We start from the raw sequence: 21,389 nt of genomic DNA on the forward strand, positions 1-21,389 counted from the left end.
TACATCACACAAATCACAGCAAAATGAAATGCATAAATGTGCTTATGTTAGTTTAAACACAGAGATACTTAGAGAGTAATAGAAAATTTTTCTTTCTTTATCAAATATTTGTTTATTGTATTGGTAACTTTCCATTACTGTAACAAATACTAGAGACAATCAACTTATAAATAGAAAAAGATTTATTTTGGCTCACAATTTTGGATGTTTCAGTGCATGATTAGTTGGTTCTATTGGTCCATGATCATTTGGGCCTGTAGTGAGGCAGCACATCATAGTGGGGATCAAGAACTACTCACTTCCCGGTAAGTAAAAGAAAAGAAAAAGAAAAAGGGCTGAAGTCCTACTATGCTTTTCAAGAACCCTACAACCTGAAGCCCTGACTCCTAAAAGCCCATCACCTCCCAATATCACTACACTGGGGAGAAAGCCTTACCATATGGACCTTTGGAGGACACTAAAGATTCCAAAATGTAGCAGTTGCCTCCAGCTTTTGGTCACATTTAATTTACAGCCCAGGATTATGGTTATAATGAGAACTAAAGAGTTATATCAGTTATCTAAAAAGAATATGTGACTGGGTACAATGGCACGTGGTTATATTCCCAGTGGCTTGGGAGGCTGAGGCAGGAGGATCACAAGCTCAAGGCCAGCCTTAGCATCTTAGTGAGGTCCCAAGCAACTTATTGAGACCCCATCTCAAAAGTAAAAAAATAAAACAGTCTGGGATGTGGCTCAGTGGTTAAGCACCCGGGTTCAGGGCCGCTTTTATTTTATTTTATAAATAAGTAAATAATGTCATCCATGCACACTAAAGAAGAATAAAAGTGTGGGCCTAAAATTCAGAAACAATTAGAGCTTAGTAACGATCACCTCCTTATTTTCCCACCCTCACATGGCTATTCTGTCTGTCCTGATTATTTAACTTTCTTCACCTTATTTTTGTGACTTAATATACTGTGTGACTCTTTCCCTGTTCTGAGTGGAAGGGGGCTGACAGCTGGCTTTATAAATGGAAGCATTGGCTCCATCTATTTCTTCCCTTTGAGCATAGAAAAGAATCATAGGATTTTAAGATTTTAAGATTCTTCTGGTTTGACAATTCAAGAATTCCATTTGTTTGTCTTGTTCCATGTTGAAACCTATCTTGTGATGAGATGCTTACTCCTATAGACCTTTTCAAATTTGAACTTCTTGTTTAGATTTCACATTCATTGAGTCAATAATATCTCTAATATCTCTTACTGTCTTTTTTAATCTCTTTTTTTGGTAGTTGTACTCTTAGGAAACATTTTTTAAAAATCTTTCAACATGTTAGACCTTGGCATGTTCCTATCTAGACGCGGTGCATGATTTCTCTGCACCCAGTCAAGCAGTACTCAGTTCTTCAACCATAGGTCACCAAGCTTAGTCTTAAGTCCCTTTCCTTCTTGTATCTGTTCTCTAGACACAATGCCCTAATCTTTAGAGCCCATCTCATGAATATAAAGTAGAATCATGAAACGAGTAGGATATAAACAATTATTTCAACTTAAGAGATACAAAAACTTGAGCTTTCTGAAGGGGAAGCATAGGTCACATGAGGTTACAGCCTGAGGAAAGGTCAAACAAATGAAGAGGTCTATGCATATAATTTTGCCCTTCTTTGGTTCTAGAAACTGAGGCAAAAGGAGATGATGTGGAAAGGGACATTAAAATAATAATAATAAAAGGGATACTAAAATAATAATATAGTCCCAATGAGGATTAGAGAAGTCCAGGTGGGAGTGAAGATGATTTACATTTTTATATCCTTTCAGGAATAAAAGCCTTCCAATACACCCATCCCAAAGAGCTGCATGTCCTAAAACATCAGTCGGTGATAAATTTTGGAAATGAAGCAAAGAGTGTGGCCACCAAATGGGGACCATCCAAAAGCCTTCAGTTTATTGCATCCACCCATATCCCAACTTATTTTGCAGTTCATTTTGCAATTGAGGCCACAAAGAAGGCATTGTCCAGTTCTCTTTGAAAGGCCAGATTTATGGGTACTAGCATTAGCAGAACTGGGAAAGCTTCTTTGATAGATAACACTGTGGGGTGGGGTGTCATAAAAGATTTTGGGAACCTAGAGGCTTATGAATATGGATACTGGAACAATTTTGTTGAATATACGGGGCCAAATCTAGTGCTTGAATATCTAAAAGACCTTAGTTTATCCTGTCAAGCTCTTAGCCTCTACAAGTAATATCTGTTTGCTTTTAACATGAAGGAAATAAATCAAGCCATTGTTCAAAATTATAAGTGTGTGTACACTAGGCAGGCACAGCCCTGAGTTATGACTTTGAAGCTCTCTAACTGCAGCATTTACAAACTCAGTTCAGCTTGTGGAAAACCATGGACATATTTTGGTTTGGCTCAGGGCTGTCTTTTCATATTCCAGGTCACCGAGTGCAAAGAGGAAAAAAATACTGTAAATATTTTTGAAGAACAGGTTTATTTTTCCCTTTTGCAAAATTTTTTGATATTATCCAAAGGATATAGTTTGTTCTAGACAAGACACTGATACCCCATCACTGGAAAATGTTCTTCACACTAATTTCAACTCTGTGATTCCCAAGGAAGTGAAAGATGGTTGCAGAGGGTTTCCACTCCCAACAACTTTTCTAGCATTAGAGTGTCTTCTCTTTCCTACTCTGTTGAGAGTCTGGTTACTCTGTGTGTACTCTGTCCATTTTCAGTCTTCCCTTTGTAAAATAACCCTCTAAGCTTCCCCCACTAGTGGGCAAGGGAGTGTTCAGTTAGTTTCAGAGCTGGTTTGCTTTCATCTTGCCATGACTTACCTGACTTTCTGTTTCCACACCTTTTGACGATGCATAATAATACTTGTTTTTCTTATTCCCTATAGATGTTGTTAGAATGAGAGGAAATAATGTATGTGACAGCAATTTCAATAGATACATTTGTAAAAATGGAAAATTAATACCATACATTTAGGGCTGCTAGGGCAGGAGTAAGGGCAGATTGGGTGGAGAGATCTCGAACTGGGTCATAGGAGGGTCATACTGCACTGAGATTGGGTCTCCTCTTTTATCATCACATACACACACACACACACACACACACACAATTTCTATTCCACATCTGCAGCTGACATTCTAGAGGCTGGGTCTACCAAAATTTTCCCTAAAACCAATTTTGACTTCTTATTGATATTGTATAATGGCAAGGGCCTCAGAAATGAGTACTTCTGAGGGGTTCAGATCAACTTCAAGCTTCTCCTCATCTAGAGATCCCTCAGAGAACAGGTTGGCCTGGGTCTGTTTTTCCCTCCACTCGTTCCCACCTTGGGAAGCCTGGAAGACTGGTCAACTGGCAAAGAAGAGGCTTTTTTCCACATTGGTAACCCAGGTCCTACTTTATAATGGGATTTGAAAGGGGTTTTGGGGAGCCGAGCCCCAGAATATCTTGTTCAGAAGCTTGCTTTGCTGCCTTTATGGTTACTATTTAAGACTAATATCTCTTTGTCCACATGGGCCTCTCCAACTTTTAGTTAAAAAATTAAAACATCTCATTGGGAAGAAGACTTCAGTAACTTGTTTGGGACAATATTGGGCAGGGAGTAAAGAGACCCAGAGAAACTAGAAGTAAAGCTGTGGATTCTTTAGACAAGATTTCTTTTGCTGCCATCGCTCTGTATCAGATTGATTTGGTCTTGTTTTTTTTTTTTTTTTCTACCAAAGCACTGTGAATATCTGCCTAACAGGGACTCAAAGCTCTGGGTGTGGCCTGGCCTATGGTGTGCTCTACAAATAGCATTTCATAAAGGAGACTATATCTGATTCATCATAAACTTTTAATGAACTTTCCTCTGCCTTCTGTCCTCATGGTTCAGTTAGCTGGGTGTACTGGATTATGTATTAGCTAATTCTGTAGCACCTGGTAACTCAGGCATTTGAATGATAAGGGAACAGAGTGAGTAAAGCCAAGTGACTGACCTCAGAATGCACAAGCAATGAGTTTATTGGCTTCCTAATTCTGCATTGGGATCTCTGAATGACAGACTAATAAAGATGCATGCTCAACAGTAGTGAATACAGTTAACTTTGAAGTGGATTTTTTTTATTTTTTATTTTTAAATTTGTTTTAATTAACATGTTATACATGACAGTAGAATGCATTTATGCACTTTGATATATCATACATAGATGGGATATAATTTCTCATTTTTCTGAGTATACATGTTGCAGAATCATATTGGTCATGTATTCACATATATACATACAGTAATAATGTCTGTTTTATTCTACTATCTTTCCTATCCCCACATTTCCTCCCCTCCCCTCCCATCACTTCCCTCTACCTAATCTAAGGTAATGATGTCAAGCATTAAAATTCTTCCTTGGCCTTGCCTTCCAAGGCCTTCCCTCACTCTGCCTCTTTTGGCTCTGTCTTCCTGATATATCTGTTGATACATACATCTGTATATATGTTGGTCAGCATATTTTACTCAAAGGCAGAGCTGAAGTCATTCTCATTAAACTTGGAATGATTTATATCCCTGACAGCTAATAAAATGAACGATAAAATTATCTTGACTATTGAATTCAACAAGCTGACATTTAGAAACGGATAAAATATACTTTGTATTTATATTATGAAATGTGGCTCCAGGGTCAGAATGGAGGAAGATATGACTTATTAGCAGTTTATGTTAAAAGTGCCTGGAGGCTTTCACAGACCACTAGTGAGAACAATCACAAGAGAACCAAATGCAAGCTTAGACTCTCCATGGACGCAATGAGATTTGGGTCATGAAAAATCACAGCTAGTGCACTCTGAGATGATCAGACAATGGGTTGTGCTTTAAATTGGGTCCTGTAGGATAGATACTGATAAACAGATGATATTCAGAAGAGGAGGCATGGGAGTAGGAAGGTGACCAAGCAACACAGCAACGGTAGAGGATTGAAAAGAATAGAAATGAGTCAGTAGAATAGACTCATTCTGTTTTGAGAGAGAATTAAGTTCAAAATGTTTAAATCAATTCAATGTAAGAAAACAAAAACATTATTTACAGACAGAACATAGAATTTGTAACAAAAAAACTGAATGACCATCTGCTATGTTGGCCACATTGTATGGCACAGAGGAGGTATAAGTTAAATATTTATTAAATGCTACATACCTGCTAGGAATGCTAGTGGTTTTAAATAGTGTTCTGCAAGATGTTGATCGATGATACCTTTTGAAAAGAACATTCTATTGCCAAATTATCTGGCAAACCTATATAAATAAGACTCAAACAGATTCCTTTACTGACGGACCACATAGAGTGTTCAAGATCTATGTCTGCCCCTCCCCACTCCCTTGCCCTCTCTGCTTCCCCTCCCTTCCACCAGGAGATACAGTCAGACAATAGAATTTGAGGGCAGGACAACTTCTGGCAGAACACTGATTGGAACACTGTTCCTTAGAATACTTATTTGGGAAGCACTGACCTAAAATTTTTCTATCTTTTCTTCCAATTCCTAATTCTCTTTTATATTTTCAAAGAGATAAATGCAAATTGCCTGTGTGCTTCTACTGAACTGTGTAGTTCTGGTTCCGTTTTCCTAGATAATGTGGCCATTCTGTAGAAGTGTATTTACTAGTATAATGAATAAATTATCTCCTCTTTCTCAGGTCTATAATTTCTTTTTTTGGTATACTCTCATGCTTGAGGTCTAATTCACTTGTAGGAGTAAGTCATAGCACTCAGAACTTTCTTCAAATAATTTTATAATCCCAAATCATTATCCTTTGGGAACCTTTCCAAGCCTCCTTGTAATGAGGAAAATTCCCCCCGAAGACTGTTTATAAACATCTATCTAAATGTATACAGATTATTTTCCTACTTTATTTGTGGTCAGAAGGAGTTGTCATTATCCTTAGATAAAAGGAGTAGAGACAAATTTTGTGTATTGCTCTACCCAAAGTAAAGGAATCAGAGGGTTTCTAGGCAAACACCATAAAAATCTCCTGCATTAACTAAATGAGAAAAGAGCACAGTTCTTGAACAGTATTTTTCAAAGCTTAACCTCATGTTTTAACAACCCCAGATGACTCAGGTTTCTGGCTTTCTTGTTTGCTGGTTAGCTTTCAATAACTGAATTGAGAAAAACGAGAGGTGGAAAAATCCCCCAACAGGTCAACCAGTTCATTTACTTAAAGAAATTAGCATGTAATGTAATCACTGCATATGTCAATGTACTTAAGGAGGGGTAGGGGACTCCATCTTCAAATCAGAGATTTTGAGTTCAATTCCAGCCCTAGGATGAATTTGAAGCCTATCAAGAGAGGTTCCCAGGGGCTGGGGCTGGGGCTCAGTGGTAGAGCGCTTGCCTAGCATGTGAGAGGCACTGGGTTCAAGTTTCAGCACCACATACAAATAAATAAATAATTAAAAAAATAAAAAAAAGAGCGAGGTTCCCATATCTTACTTCTGCTTTCTATTACTCAAAATATATGGACTCACAAATTGAACAATTAAGCCATGACATATTCTGACAAAATTTGGAATGTGAAGCTATCAAGGTGAGTAGAGAAAAGAAGAGGCAACTGCAAGACTGGAAAATGCTAGTATCAGGTTCTTTATACCCCCATGTTGACCAGTGTTAGGATATGGGCTGCTTCTGGAAAGGAAAGCGACTGCAGCAAAGTGACTCCCTTTAGCTAAGGACCCTTTAAGGAAAGGGACTGAGGCAGTGGAGAGCCACCAGCTTTTGGCCTCTGAGGGAAGGAGCATATTAGCCTTGGAGCAGGGATCTGGGGAGTGCGACACAATGTCCATTACAGTCTACACTGGATTACCTTTATTCAAAATGTTCCAGAAACAGGTTCTCCGGGTTTCTGGTTGGTCTCTTCTCCTGGAATCTTTTTTTTGTGTGTGCGTGTGTGTGTGTGCTTGGGGATTTGAACCTAGGGCCTCATGCATGCCAGGCAAGCACATTATCACTGAGCCACATCCCCAGCTCTGGAAAAAAATTCCTAATGGAGAGATTCTAGAGACACTTTCTGGATATTGTGGTTGTTTCATGGAAATGTATTTTCCAGTGTTAGTGTAAAAATGATTTCCTCTTTCCAGGTTGTATAACTTCACCTTTGGTAGAGTCTCAAGTTGGAGGTCTACTTCATGCCTAGGGGGTAGCCAGAACACTTGTGGAGGTCAGTGGGACCACTATAGCTCCTGCTGCTGCCTCTGACTGCAGGGCCATTACCAATATATGTTGTTTCATTCTGAAACCTACCCATTCTGCACTTCCCTCCCTCTTAGCACATCTGGTGGCACTGGTGCCTAACTTGGTAAAAGAGATAGAGTCCCATTTCTGACTGTTGTGAGTTCCTGGTCACTATGCCCTTTTTAGATCATGGCTGACAGACTTGTTCATTTATTTTCATGATTGGGCTGAGAAGTATCAAGAGAGGCTCCAGTTGATTATCTCAGCTCCAAATGCATTTACCATGCTTATATGGTACTACAGAAGTGTTCTTCTGATGAACATGCTCAACTACTCTTGTTGGGAAGATTACCCCTTTATTTATCTGCTGTTTTCCTAGTGTGACGGGCCTGAAGTTACTGGGAAGCTTCTAGGGCTTAAATGAGAATTGTCCTATTTCCCATGGTGAATATGTTTCTTCTATATGAACTGGTATATATACACCAACAGATTAGAATTGCAGAGATATAAAAACATAGATTATTCATGTGCATTAAAATGATGATAAGTGAATAATTTCTGCTTCTACACCTTAGTTCTCAGACCCACATATTCTAGCTTTCATTAGAGTTCTGTATTATGACAAGTTCTGTATTATGGCAACCTAGAATAGAAGTATTAAAATTGAAGAATTGAAGGAAAGGCTAGTAATGATTGGTAATTAAGGCACTCAAGAAGTCAGAATAGCTTTTCTCCCTTTTAGCTGTGCTGGGCCAGCAGGTCTATATTGAGCCACAGACATGAGTCCCTATTCTGCAGAATGGAGTTTGTTGAAGTTGTCAAGAATAAGGCCTACTGAAAGAGATATCAAGTGAAATTTAGAAGAAGAGGAGAGGAAAAAACTTATTACTATACTACAGACACTTGGTGATCCAGGGAAAAATAAGTACATGCTCAAAACCAGGATGACTGTTCTTGTAATTAACAGAAATATCATTTGTCAGATTACTTATGACCATATAGGAGGGGATATGATAGCCTGCACAGCATATGCACGTGAACTACCAAAATATAGTGTGAAAGTTGGCCTAATAGATTATGCTGTAGGATATTGTATTGGCCTGTTGCTGGCCTGCAGGCTTCTCAGTAGGTTTGGCATGGACAAGATCTATGAAGGTCACGTGGAGGTGACTGGAGACAAATACAATGTGGAAAGCAATGATGGTCAACCTGGTGCCTTCACCTGCTATTTGGATTCAGGCCTTCCCAGAACTACAACTGGCAATAAAGTTTTTGGGGCCCTAAGGGGCTAGTCTATCCCTCACAGTACCAAACAATTCCCTGGGTATGATTCTGAAAACAAGGAGTTCAGTGCAGAAGTACATCAGAACCACATCAGGGGTCAGAATGTTGCAGATGATATGCATTATCTAATGGAAGAAGGTGAAGATGTTTACAAGAAACAATTCTCTCAGTATATAAAGAACAAAGTTACTCCAGACACAATGAAGGAGATTTACAAGAAAGCTCCTTCTACTATATGCGAGAATCCAGTCTATGAGAAGAAACCCAAGAGAAGTTAATAAGAAGAGGTGGAAACATCCCCAAATGTCCTTTCCGTAGAAGAAAGATCAGGTGGCCCAAAAGAAGGTGAGCTTCCTCAGAGGTCAGGAATGGGCTGCTGTGAGCTAAACCAAACAGGTTTTTCTGTGACGATTTTTCAGATAAAGACAATAAATAAACTTATTGAGCAAGAAAGAAAAAGAAAAAAGAAAAAAAATCAGATAAAGCAATAGATTACTTAAAGTTTCCATTCATTAAACAGTTAAGGGTAAGGATGAAAATGGTGCTCAAGAATGCTACTGCAACTGCTACCAAATAAGAATTTAGGTTAAGCTTCATTCTCATGTGGATTACTTTGGCTGCAAGAATTCCAAATCCAGTTGAGTATAAAACTAAGTCATGAATTTTCTTAAACCAAAATACACTTTCCTGGCCCAGTCTTTTATGAAAACAGATACTTGGTCAGCATAGTTAGACATGGCCCAGTAGTGGAGAGAGGAAGAGTAGAGTGGGTACAAATTGGCCCATGCTGTGGGTTCTGGTTGGCTCTAAGTCTAGCTGTCAGCTCTTCATAGTCAATGATAATTGCTCAGGGTATAACTAGAAATCCCCAAAGAGAGATTTCTTGTATTTCTAAATATCCAGAGATATAATAGTGGTACATTATGATAGAAAGTGACAATAGAAATAGCTAACATTTATTGAGCACTTACTCTGTGCCAGGCAGTGTTTCATGCATTTGCATGTATTAATTTATTTAATATTGGCAACAATTATGAATCAGGTACTAGAATAATCTTATTTTGTAGATTAAAAAACATAAGAAAACTAAGGCCTATAATAGAAGGAAAAGTAGGCCCAAATCTTCATCATGTCAGATTAGGCCCTGACTTCCTAAACAAGACTCTTAAAGTGCAAGAAATAAAATCAAGAATCAATAAATGGGATGGATTCAAACTAAAAAGCTTCTTCTAAGCAGAAGAAATAATCAGTGATGTGAAAAAAAGAGCCTGAATAGTGGAAGAATATCTTTACCACATGCACATCAGATAGAGCACTAATCTCTAGGTTATATAAAGAACTCAAAAAATTTAACTCAAAAAAAAAAAAAACCCAATCAATAAATGGCTAAGGAACTGAATAGACACTTCTCAGAAGAAGATATATAAGTGATAAACAAATATTTGAAAAAGTGTTCAACACCTTTAGTAATTAGATAATTTCAAATCAAACTACTCTAAGATTTAATCTTACTCCAGTCAGAATGGCAGTTATCAAGAATACAAGCAATAATAAGTGTTGGTGAGGATATGGAGAAAAAGGTACACTCATACATTGCTAGTGGCACCTCAAATTGGTACAACCAATCTAGAAAGCAGTATGGAGATTCTTTAGAAAACTTGGGATGGAACCACTATTTTATCAAGCTATCCCACTCTTCAGTCTTTACCCAAAGGACTTAAAATCAGTTATACTATAGTGATGCAGCCACATCAATGTCTATAGAAGCTCAATTCACAATAGCTTTAAACTATAGAAGCAATCTAGATGCCCTTCAATAGATGAATGGACAAAGAAACTGTGGTATATATACACAATGGAATATTACTCAGCATTAAAAGAGAATAAAATTATGGCATTTGCAGATAAATGGATGGAGTTGCAGAATATCACGTTAAGCGAAGTAAGCTAATCCCCCAAAACTAAAAGCTGAATGTTTTCTCTTATTAGTGGATGCTGATCCATAATGAAGGAGGGGGGGCATTGGAAGAATGGAGGAACTTTGGATTGGGCAAAGGGGAGGGTGGGGAAGGGAGAGGGCAGGAAAGATGGTGGAATGAGACTGGCATCATTACCCTAGGTACATGTATGATTGCACAAATGGTATAACTCTATATTGTGTACAACCAGAGAATTGAAATGTTGTGCTTCAGTTGTGTACAATGAATTGAAATGCATTCTGCTGACATGTATAATAAAGTAAAACAAATTAAAAAAAAAAGAAAACTAAGGCCCAGTGAAATTTATTAGCATGTCCTAATTGACACAGTTCTAAGTAGTAAATCTTGGGTAAAAACTACCTCCAAAAGCTTTATTCTCAAATTCTTTCCTAAGAAGCTAAATTGCTTTTATGGATAGTAATATAGTACTGTGTTTAAACACTCTATGGTTTTTCAGGGTGAAGTACTCCAGGAAAAGCCTTACCAAGATGGTGAAAGGATTAGAAAAAAAAAGATTTATGACTTATCATTTCATGTGTTTTCATTCTGAAAAACCAGGATATAGAAAATAAAATCACAGTACTGACAAGATAGACAGAAAAATTTTGACTGAGGTGGGAACTGCATTAAGTAAAGCTTCATAAGATTGGAAAGTGTGCCACTGGGAGATTGGTAAAAATATATGGGATCTTTGTACATATCCCTTTAAAAAGTTGGATTAAAAATCTAAGGAATTAGATTTTATTAGGCCCATACAAACAAATTTCTTAAGAGTATTACATGCTCCTTGAAGGGTCAGTTTGCCTCTGAGTCCTCAATTGTAAAATGGGGAGGCTGAATTAGACTATTTCTGAACTATGTTCCAACTCAAAAACTGTAACTCTAGCACTGTGTGATGATAAAAATAAGAGATGTGGAGGTAGAAAACCTTGGTCTCACTGCTTACTACTTGAATGACCATCATAGATTTGGTTCCCTGAGAAACAGACTCTAAGAGATTTGTGTGCAGGTGGTTTATTGGGGAACAACATAAGAAGAGAGTTTGAGAAGTAGGCCGAGTAGAGTGGGCATTTGAACTATGATGTAATTGTAATAAATGTTTCATCCATTTTTTTAATGGGGAAACTCTGTAACTGGGATAACCATTTAAAATAGTCCTGCCTGAATTAATAGGCTTTTTAGCCAAGGTAGGATCTCAGGGATGAAATTTACCCTCCCCCAGAAACAACTGATAAAACAGAAAGTACACATGGAAAAATAGTTTTCAAGACCCTGACATCAAGCAATGAAGGATGAGCCTATGTGAGATAAGAAATTCAAAAGTAAGTTCTGGCCTGGTGTCATCTTTTATTAAATAGTGGGAAAGTTGGGCTGGCATGAATTTAGGTCTAGGATTATTGCCTGTTCCTACCATCCAATCATGGGTGCTATACTGAGAGGGTGTTACCTCAGTGTGGGGAAATAATTATCTCTATATTAAATACTGATCTGGTCTCATTTAAAAGCAAGACTTAAAAGAATCAAGCTTTTCCTAAGCAATTTGACCGAATCCTGGAGCAAAATTTAAGAACACAAGCACATCCAGCACACAAAAATGTAAACTTACCAATGTCTAACATCAAGTAAAAGATGACCAATAATTCAGACAAGTAGAAAATTGTGATCCATGAAAGTAGAACAATCAATCAGAATCAGTCCAGAACTGACACAGATATTAGAATTAGCATATGAGGACATTAAAATAGTTATTATAACTATATCAAAGATATTTAAAAAGACAAGTAGAAATATGGAAGATATAAAAATATTCAAGTCAGTCTTATAGTGATGAAAAATAGTGTCTGAGATTAATAGACCTTAGAGGAGAATAGTAAATTAGATATTGCCAAAGAGAAGTTTAAAGAACCTCATAGTATGTTAATAGAAAGTGTCAAAAATGAAATAGAGAATAAAATATCACAAAATAAAAATAGCATCAGGGAGTTATGGGATTACTTCAAATGGCCAAATATACAAGTCACTGAAGCCTCCAAAGGAGAAAAAGAGGAAACATTTGAAGAAATAATTGCTAAAAAGTTTCTAAATTTAGTACAATCTAATAAGCCTCAAGAACAAGAAAAAGAAGTAAAACCACACCAAAGTGCCTCATGATCAATTTTATTAAAGCCAATAATAATACAAAAATCTTAAAGCAGCCAGAGATAAAAAACATGGTAGTATTGAGGAACGAAGGTATGAATGACAATACATTTTACATCAGAAACAATGCAAAGTAGAAAACAGTGGAATAACATTTTAAAGAACTGAAAGAAAAAGCTGGCAACTTTGAATTTGATATACAGTGAAAAATATTTTTCAAAAATGAAGGCAAACTAACCACCACCACAACAACAACAACAAAAGAATTCAGCAGAACTGCATCACAAGATATGTTAAAGGAAGTTCTTCAGACAGAAGGGAAATGGCCCCAGATAGAAATCTGAATGTGTACTAGAAGTAGAAACTACACAGATACATGTATGTGATATTTTTCTGTTTATCTAAATGTTTTAAAAATAATTGGCTGTTTAAAGCAAGATTATAAAAATGTATTATAAAATGTACAGCATATATCAAAGCAAAAAAATGGGGGTATTTAAGCTATGTAAATATGATATGATTATTGATAAAGTAAGTTTAAATCTATCATCTTGCCATTTGTTTTCCATTTTATCATTTTTCTTCATTTTACATCTTTCTAGTTTACTGATACAGAAGGCACTCTTTTTTTTTTACCTTGATGTATAAAAGATAAACAACAAATGGAGTGAACCCTATAATTGTCACATGAACAGTTAGAAAATCCTGTAAAACACAAAATAGGAAACAGTCGTTCACTAATCCCAATGTAAAGAGGGTCTAGTAAATTGTGGTTGGGTCAGTGCCTTCTAGGTTTTATTTATTTATTTATTTTCTATATAATTGTGCTTCTAACCAACACTAGAGGCAAGATTAACAGAATCTCCTATTCTGGGTTAGGTGGACCATGGTTCAACTATCTCAGCATTTTCCCAGAAGAAATCAGATTCACAAAATGAAACTTATCAAATCAGAAGTTTATTATGTAAAACTACACATCTTAACGCACTGCACTTTCACGACTGACAACTCCGGGGACAGGAAGGAGGGGTGCAGCCAGACAAGAGATTATATAGAAAATGAGCATCGTGTATGTGTCTTTGTATTTCAGTAATGCTACTGCAGGGGGATATAAAACCAGGCTTCAGACTCCAGAACAAAAGAGACATTTTTTCCCCATCTCATTTGGTCCCTCGACGCTGTCTAAAGTAGCGATTGTAGGCAGCATTGTATCCGTACATCGTGGCATAGCGTTCGCACAGTCTGAAGTCATCACAGGCTTCCCGATTGATCTCATAGGCAGGCTTGCTGCGCTCTCGGACCCTGGAAAAGCAGAAAGAGGCCCAAATTGAGAGGCACAAAGAAAGCCAGGAAATAAGAAAGAGGAAAAGTGAAAAAAAGAGAGTACGGGGAATATTGGAGAGAGCCATTTCCCCCAATGTGAAGAGACATTTGCAGAATAGGGAGGGAAGGCAGAACAGTTTTATTTATTTACATATTTTAAATGAAAACAGAACTATTCTCTCTGTCCTTTCCCTCCTCCTTCTCTCTCTTCATCTTTCATAAGAGTCTTCTAGCTATTCAGTTGTTTTCTGTAGACTGGCTTGAAATCAAAGAATTTTAAGACATAATTAAATATCTATGATGAACTCTGTGATAAAACCCTTTTTCTCACTCTAATCAGACAGGTGATGCTACGCTGTAAAATATACAACATACTTGTAGAGACCCTCAACAAGTTCTGTTACCCACCTTTCTTGGGCTTTAGCTCTCCATCTCTGCTGTGGGGACATAAAGGTGTTAGCGTTCCTTCTGTTAATGAAGGGATCTGAAAACAGAAAAATAAATGAATACAACTTTAGGAAAACAGTAGCTGAAAATATTTTTATGAATATCCCATACAAATTTATTTGAAAGGAAATACATTTCTTTTTTAATATGTATTTTCTTCTTTATATATGACAGCAGAATGCATTATAATTCTTATTACATATATAGAGCACAATTTTTCATATCTCTGGTTGTATACACAGTATATTCACACCAATTCATGTCTTCATAACTGTACTTTGGATAATAATGATCTTCACATTCCACCATCATTAATAACCGCATGTCCCCTCCCTTCCCCTCCCACCCCTCTGCCCTATCTAGAGTTCATCTATTCCTCCCATGCTCCCAATAAACTTCTTATTTCTCATAAATTCATTGAACTTTATGTCATCAGAGATAGGCCAAAATCAAAGCAGAGGATAAAGCCTATTCCATAAACTGCCTGAGCCAAATAAATAACTCATTTAAGTGTCTTAGAGACTTGTCACACAGGCCACAGAATTTTTCTTTGGTTCGTCTTTGGCAATGACTTTGCCTTTCTTGCTTTTGGTAAATCCTACTCTCTGTGTTTTTAATTTATTTGAGGACAAATTTTCTCTGTCCTCAGGACTTAGAAAACATAACTTAGATTACCATTACTGAGCAGTTTAAACACTAAAAATAATGAACAAATACCACACTCAGTCTTTGTAAGTCCAGATATTCAACAGCATTCAGCTTAAAGCTGACACCATAGTCTGTCAGCGGACTTGGCCTTCCACTCTGTACTTTACCATTTGTCATTTGTCCTAGTTTTCCATTTGTGTGGTGGATGTGGTGCCAACTTAAAATTTCCAAATGAGATCGTATGGCTCCTAAGCATGTTGAATGCAGTTTAAATGTCATATTATACTATTCCAAGCTTTAAATATTGCTCATTTGGTGGTTTTTACAGTCATTGGATTTTTATATTTTCCTTAGTTTTCCAAAGGAGGCCCTCTTTGTCCTCCTTGTTATGTCTTACCAGTTCGTTTATTTAAAAACAGGGAGAAAATTCTTTAATGCAGGAAATTTAAAATTGGGAAGTCAAGTATTCACTTACTAATTTCATAGGATTCCATGCTTTCATGGGATTCTGGAATTTAAAAAAAAAGATTTCATTATATAATTAGTTTTCAGACACTGCAATGGTCTAAATTAAGGATAGATGGAGAGGAAAGAATCAAAAAATATGAAGAATATATTTAGCCATGTGGTTAATACAAATTTCAGGAATCTAGGACTTATGAGCTGTTTCCCTAGCTCTGTCCTTGCTGTGGACATCTCTATCCTTGTTTATCTGATGTCAAAAGAGGTAGTAGCCTGTCTTGGCTAAGATTTCCCAAGTTCTATGAGGTCTTAAGTAAAATAAGACATGTTAGGTGCTGAACAGAAGTCTCCAGAGTGCTTTCTCTTCTGATTTATTCAGAGCCTGTTTGAGAATTGGGTCAAGGAAGTTACAGGGAATATAGAAAACAGCCAGGCCTCTCCAGGCAGGAGAGCTCCAGAGCTCTTGCTCTGCTGGGCTTTACCAGGACAAGTTTCTAAGAGGTTCTGTAAGCCTCATAGGAATGTGTGTTAAATTGGCAGCTGCAGAAACCACTGGATCCAGAGAAAACTTGTACGGGGCACAATGCCAATGCAGAGGATGTCAAAGCAGAAGATTCTTCTTTCTACTGCTCTCCTGAGCACAGCAGGTAAATCTGACAATAAAAGGCATAAATATATACATCTCTATATATGTGCAAATTAGTTTTCTTGAAAACTTAAAAAGGGCATGACAAAATAAATCTCCTTATGCAGAAAATTTGTGAATAATTTCAAGGGTAAGGAGCAGAATACTTAGCGTTGTTAATGCAATTTAGGCTTAAACCTGCTAAAAGATCCAGGTAATTGAAGCAGAATTATGTAAACAGTTTCACTTGAAATTTCCTTCTATACTTTTTGCATAAACACAGTTATATTTAACAACATAGAAACCAGAAAAAAAAATATTCATTTTTTGACAAGAGAAGTTACAAAATAGATTTTTTCCCCCCTGGAATTCTTTAAATGTAAAACTGCTTTAAAATTAATTCACTGAACAAATGTAGCAAGTTCATGACATTGTCCTGTCCCCAGAAAGGGCTGTACTTAGTATTTCCTGTGCAAACTGGTTTTCCTAAAAGTAAAAAATTCAACCAATATCTTTAAGCCATCAATCCCAAAGTCTAAATCCATAGCCTTAAAAATGAGAGCGCAGGGGCTGGGAATTTGATATCTTCTTCCTAAAATATCTAAGTTTCTAGGTGTACCACTGAAAGGATTTAACTGTTAAGTTCTTATAAGTGCCTAGATATTTTACAATATAAAATAGACTTGTTGGAACTGATTGGTATCCCCTGAGACTCAGAGAGAAAAGGAGAGGAAAAGTGGAAGTAAACAGAAGTCAGAGGCAGGAAAGGAAAAAGAGAGACAGCAGGGAGGGTTTCTCACCATAACACAAAGTTGCCACCGCTAAGGCAGCCACAATGGTGAGAAGCAGCAGGCTCTTCATGGTCTCTTGGGCGTGCTGTGGGTGGGTCTCTGTCTTGCACAGCAGCAGTAGGCAGAGGCTCCTACAGGCTGTTAGGGAAAGCCTGAGGGGTTTTTATAAGAATTGGAGCAGCTGAAAGGGGAGGAACAAGTGGGAGGGGGCTGGAAAAGGTGGAGGCGGGTTGGCACTAAACTAACACTGGGACTTTTCCCAAATATTCATTCCTTCCAGATATTATCTACTCAGAGTGGGCAGTTTTCCCTCACTCCTGGTCCTGGCTGTGCTACAGCAGGATGCTGCCCTGGTGAAGAAGTTGTGGACACCCTATGTTTGGGGCCAGGCCTGGGCAGAGATCCACAAAGAGGGGAGTTGCCACAAACAAATGTTTGCTTTTCTAATTTCTTCTCTGATCTACCCTCCTGGCCCTGACTGCTGGCCTTTGGGGCTTGATTCACAGACAGAGCCACAGTGTTCTGTTTGTTCCCTAGATGGAGGAGTAGGACAGGTCCCTGGGGGGAAAAGAACCTCACTTCCTAACTGGCTACAACTTAGACATCTTCACAGTAGGGCTGAATTACTAATCCTAGACCCCATGCACCTTTTGCATTTTTCCAAGGGCTCAGCTGGCTGGCCAGAGATCCCAGAGATCTCATCAGTTCTGTTTGTTAAATTAGCTCCCTTGTAACTTATCCAGTTTTGTGGTGCTAGTCCAAACCTGTGAGGTAATGTTCTCTTAGGCTGATATCCTTGATGGAGAAAGTGCAACAAGGAGAAGAGGGTTCTCATTTTCTGAAAACAATGTATTGCTAATTAATTCAAGAGGCTTTTAGTGAGTGGCAGAGAAGGTGCAAAGTACTTGGTTAGATGCTGTGTGGGGGCTACAAACAAGACACACCCCTTAGTAAGTAGTAGCTCCACACTATAGGCTTTGCTCTTTGGCTATAGTGTATCTTCACACACAAGTCTTCACTTTTACCATACACTGAGGGTCCTGGGGTGCTATGACTTTTCTTAAGGAGGATTTCCACTTGGTGCCTGTGGGTATCTTGTAGATTTTTCTTTCTCTTTCCTTCTTTTCTACCTGATGTACCTCTGTCCCTTGGTAACCCAGGAGTTTTCTTTGCAGACAAACAGACCTGAGTCTCAGAGCAGCTGGGGAATCTCCAACTCTTAAGTGGAACGGCAAAAGGACTGAGCTGCCTTGAAATAAATCAGAACAGATTTATTTCAAGGAGCAGTGATGGACCACTGGACAGAGTCTCCCACCTTGTGAAGAGCTTTTAAAAATATTAAAGGGTTCCCTGTTAAAGCAAAATAGCTTAATTGTAATCTGGAAGATTAGTGAGTTCTGAGGGACTAATAAAATTCAGGTTTTCCTCCCAATTTTTTTTTCACATTAAAACAAATTCTTTGTGATAAAATCTTCAAGATGATCTCAAAGGAAGACAAGGTATGTCTATCCCTGACAAATTCAACCATCACAATGTCCACTAACAAGATTGTGGTCATTTCTCTCTTTAAATCACAAACTCTCTTTCAGGGTTGCTCCTGGGTCCCTTTTCCAATATGAACCACTCAAATAACTATGTTATCAACAAATAATTTAAAGTGCAGGAGCCATTTTCCCACATTGCATGGATAAGCATTGTATATAAAATCAGCTCAGTTAACATAATATTACACAAGTACAGGTCCAATGTTTCATCCTTAATATAGAAAGTTTTTCATGACCTAATCCTATTTCTAGAATTAAGGAGAATTCTTTCCTTTTCCCAGCTATAAACAAGTGATTTTTAAAAAAAAAAGTTTAAAAAAAAAGTTTTTTGGTCTAGGCTGCTTAGGGCTTGCTAAGTTGCTAAGTCTGGCCTTGAACTTGCGATCCTCTTGCCTCAACCTCCTGAGCCACTGTGCCCAACTTAATAAAGTAAAATTTTAATCAGTACAAATATAGTGTTATATTTCAATACATATAAACAAATGTATAATGATCACATCAGGATAATTGGTATATCCTTTACTGCATGCACATTAGCTCAGTCATTCCAGCCAGTTTCCAGATGTTTCCTCCATTCTCAAGTTCAAATGCAACTGTGATCTTTCAGTTTTCTGACATCATGATTATTTTTACACTCTCTGAACCAAACCTGAAAATCTAACACTTCTTTTCCCAACTAAGATTTTCATCTTTTATCACAGTTGTTTTATTACTGCTTCCACTGTATTCCTGGGCTTATAAACATTTCTCTTTACCATCTTGGTTTTTGTAAGACTCACATTTTCTTTTGGGAACTGCCTCTCACCAGTTCCTGTCTTTGCTTTTCACTGTTCTCCATCTGTACCTGAGCTCTTTTTATGGGCAATCCCATTTATATATGACTTATAAAAATTATTAATTTATAGAAGAATTCAGCGCCCTTCTTTTTCTCTTCCTCATGTCACTCCCTATCTCAAAGACAATGTTGTAGATGCTGACTTCATTCATATGCCTTTTTTTTTTTTGTAGTGGTGCTGAGAATTGAATCCAGGACTTCATATGTGTTAGACAAGTGCTCTACCACTGGGGATCTACATCCCCAGTCAAGTTGGCCGTATGTTTTTATCAAGAGGGCTGGGACTACTAAATGAATCAGGGATGGCACTTTCCAATGGAAGTGGCCAAGACAGATTCATTTGGATGAACAAAGAAGAAAAGAATGGACATAGAATAAAAGTAAAAGGTGAAAAATGAGAAGAGCCTTGCAGATTTAGTTTGCTGGATGAGTTTTAGGTAGAGTTCGAGTTATAAAGAGGAAAAAGTTGAGAAAGTTTTAGAATGTGAAAGATATTTAAAATGAGACACAGGAAAAGACAATTAAGAACTACATTGGTTGTGAAAGGATTATCTAAGATTATAAAACACTGAAAATTATCAGGAAATATTAGAATCTTAAAAATAAATTTTTATTTATAATTTTCATTTTCTTAATGGGAGTGTCTTATAAAGAGTAGACCACATGAAACTCTTACTTACGTTTGGATTTTAGATAATTAAAAACATTTCTATAACATTTTCCCTTAGTAAAGTATTAATTAGCTGAGAGGATAATTGAAGACCCTTCTAGAAGTGAGAGCAAAGATATGACACAGTTATATGATTGTCAGTTTCACAAATTTTACAGGAGTCTACTCAAGTGAGATTGGCAATGCAGAAACCTAGGCAATAGAAGTTACAGAACAATTCAGGATCTCCTATCCCATTTGCTCTCAGGAGGAAAAGAGGAGCATAGCCATGTTTGCCAAGACCAGAAGTAGCCCATGATTTTAATCATCCAACCATCCACCTGTCCATGCCTCTATCCATTCAATATATTGAGCACTTACTGTGAGCCAATTCTAGGCTGGAAATACAGTGAAAAAAACCATAAATATGGGTCCTACCCCATGCATTTAGTTTGCTTTTAGGATACAGATTGAATTGGTGGCTCCTCTTATTTAAAATTTTGTTTAGGCAAACAGCTGGCCTTAGAGAAGATCAAGGGATATGCTTTTTTATTGGGCTAACCTTGCCCAGGGGGATTCAGGAGCACCCCTGTTTCCAGGCCATTCAGAAAGACACGTATGACAAGCTGAGATAATAATGAATTCAGGGAGAGAATGGAAGAGAAGAAAAGTTGGTGAGCTGCCAGGAATGACTGTGGGGTCAAACTTCTCAGAAAAATGCATTTGTTGGAGGGTCAACCAAAAGAGTCATCCCATTTCTACAAGATTTCTGTGCCTAAAATAATGGCACAGGTATAATAAGGGTAATGTAATTTCCTTCCAATTCTACCTCTTCTCTCTGTCCTTGCTTATCCTTTTTCTAAACAACTCTTTTTCAGGTGGCTGAGCATTTTGTCTCTTTGAGGAATTTCCTGGTTCCCGCCAGACGTTTTTGTTTGTTTGTTTTTTCTTTTCTTTACCCTCGCCCCACCATGTTTCATGAGATTCAACTTTATTTACAGAATTATTATTTGGATAGTGTTATAGTAAGACCCATTTTCAAAAAGCTTGATTCTCAGAGTAGCATTATTGGGAGGTGGTGGAACCTCTAAGAGGAGGGGCCTAGTAGGAGGCCTTAGGTCACTGGGAGCATGTCCTTGGAGGGGATGGTGGGACACCCCCCCTCCTCTACCTCTTTACTCCCTGGCTTGTGATGTGAATAGTTTTGTTCCACCACATATTTCTGCTGTGATATGCTGTCTTCCCATAGGCCCAAAGCAAAAGGGCCAACTGATCATGGATTAGAACCTACTGTGAATCAAAATAAACCTTTTCTCTTTATAAATTTGTTATCTCATTCATTTTGTTATAGTGATGGGTAGCTAATACAGATGTTAAATATCAAATCAGAATTATACAACTATTCAAGTACTGTTATCACACACCAAGTGTTTGCTGTATACTAATTACTCTGATAATAGCTTT

The 21,389-nt window shown here is 37.5% G+C and overlaps 1 protein-coding gene and 1 pseudogene across 1 annotated transcript; one reads left to right on the plus strand and one right to left on the minus strand.

Annotated features, from left to right (window-relative positions):
- The first annotated feature begins 7,989 nt into the window (after positions 1-7,989).
- LOC124087464 (large ribosomal subunit protein uL18-like) lies at positions 7,990-8,870 on the plus strand (annotated as a pseudogene).
- A 4,666-nt stretch (positions 8,871-13,536) lies between these two features.
- Positions 13,537-17,061, minus strand: Mgp (matrix Gla protein). The gene is made up of 4 exons (XM_046436302.2): positions 16,907-17,061; positions 15,495-15,527; positions 14,333-14,408; positions 13,537-13,903 (listed from the first exon to the last, which is right to left on the minus strand). Exons 1-4 carry the CDS (start codon positions 16,965-16,967, stop codon positions 13,762-13,764), a joined length of 312 nt encoding a protein of 103 aa, XP_046292258.1. The 5' UTR covers positions 16,968-17,061; the 3' UTR covers positions 13,537-13,761.
- Between the last annotated feature and the right edge of the window lie 4,328 nt (positions 17,062-21,389).

The sequence above is a fragment of the Marmota monax genome, unplaced genomic scaffold (genome assembly GCF_021218885.2).
Source record: "Marmota monax isolate L192 unplaced genomic scaffold, Marmota_monax_Labrador192_F-V1.1 WCK01_AAM20220418_F8-fsc00012, whole genome shotgun sequence".
Lineage (NCBI taxonomy): Eukaryota > Metazoa > Chordata > Mammalia > Rodentia > Sciuridae > Marmota > Marmota monax.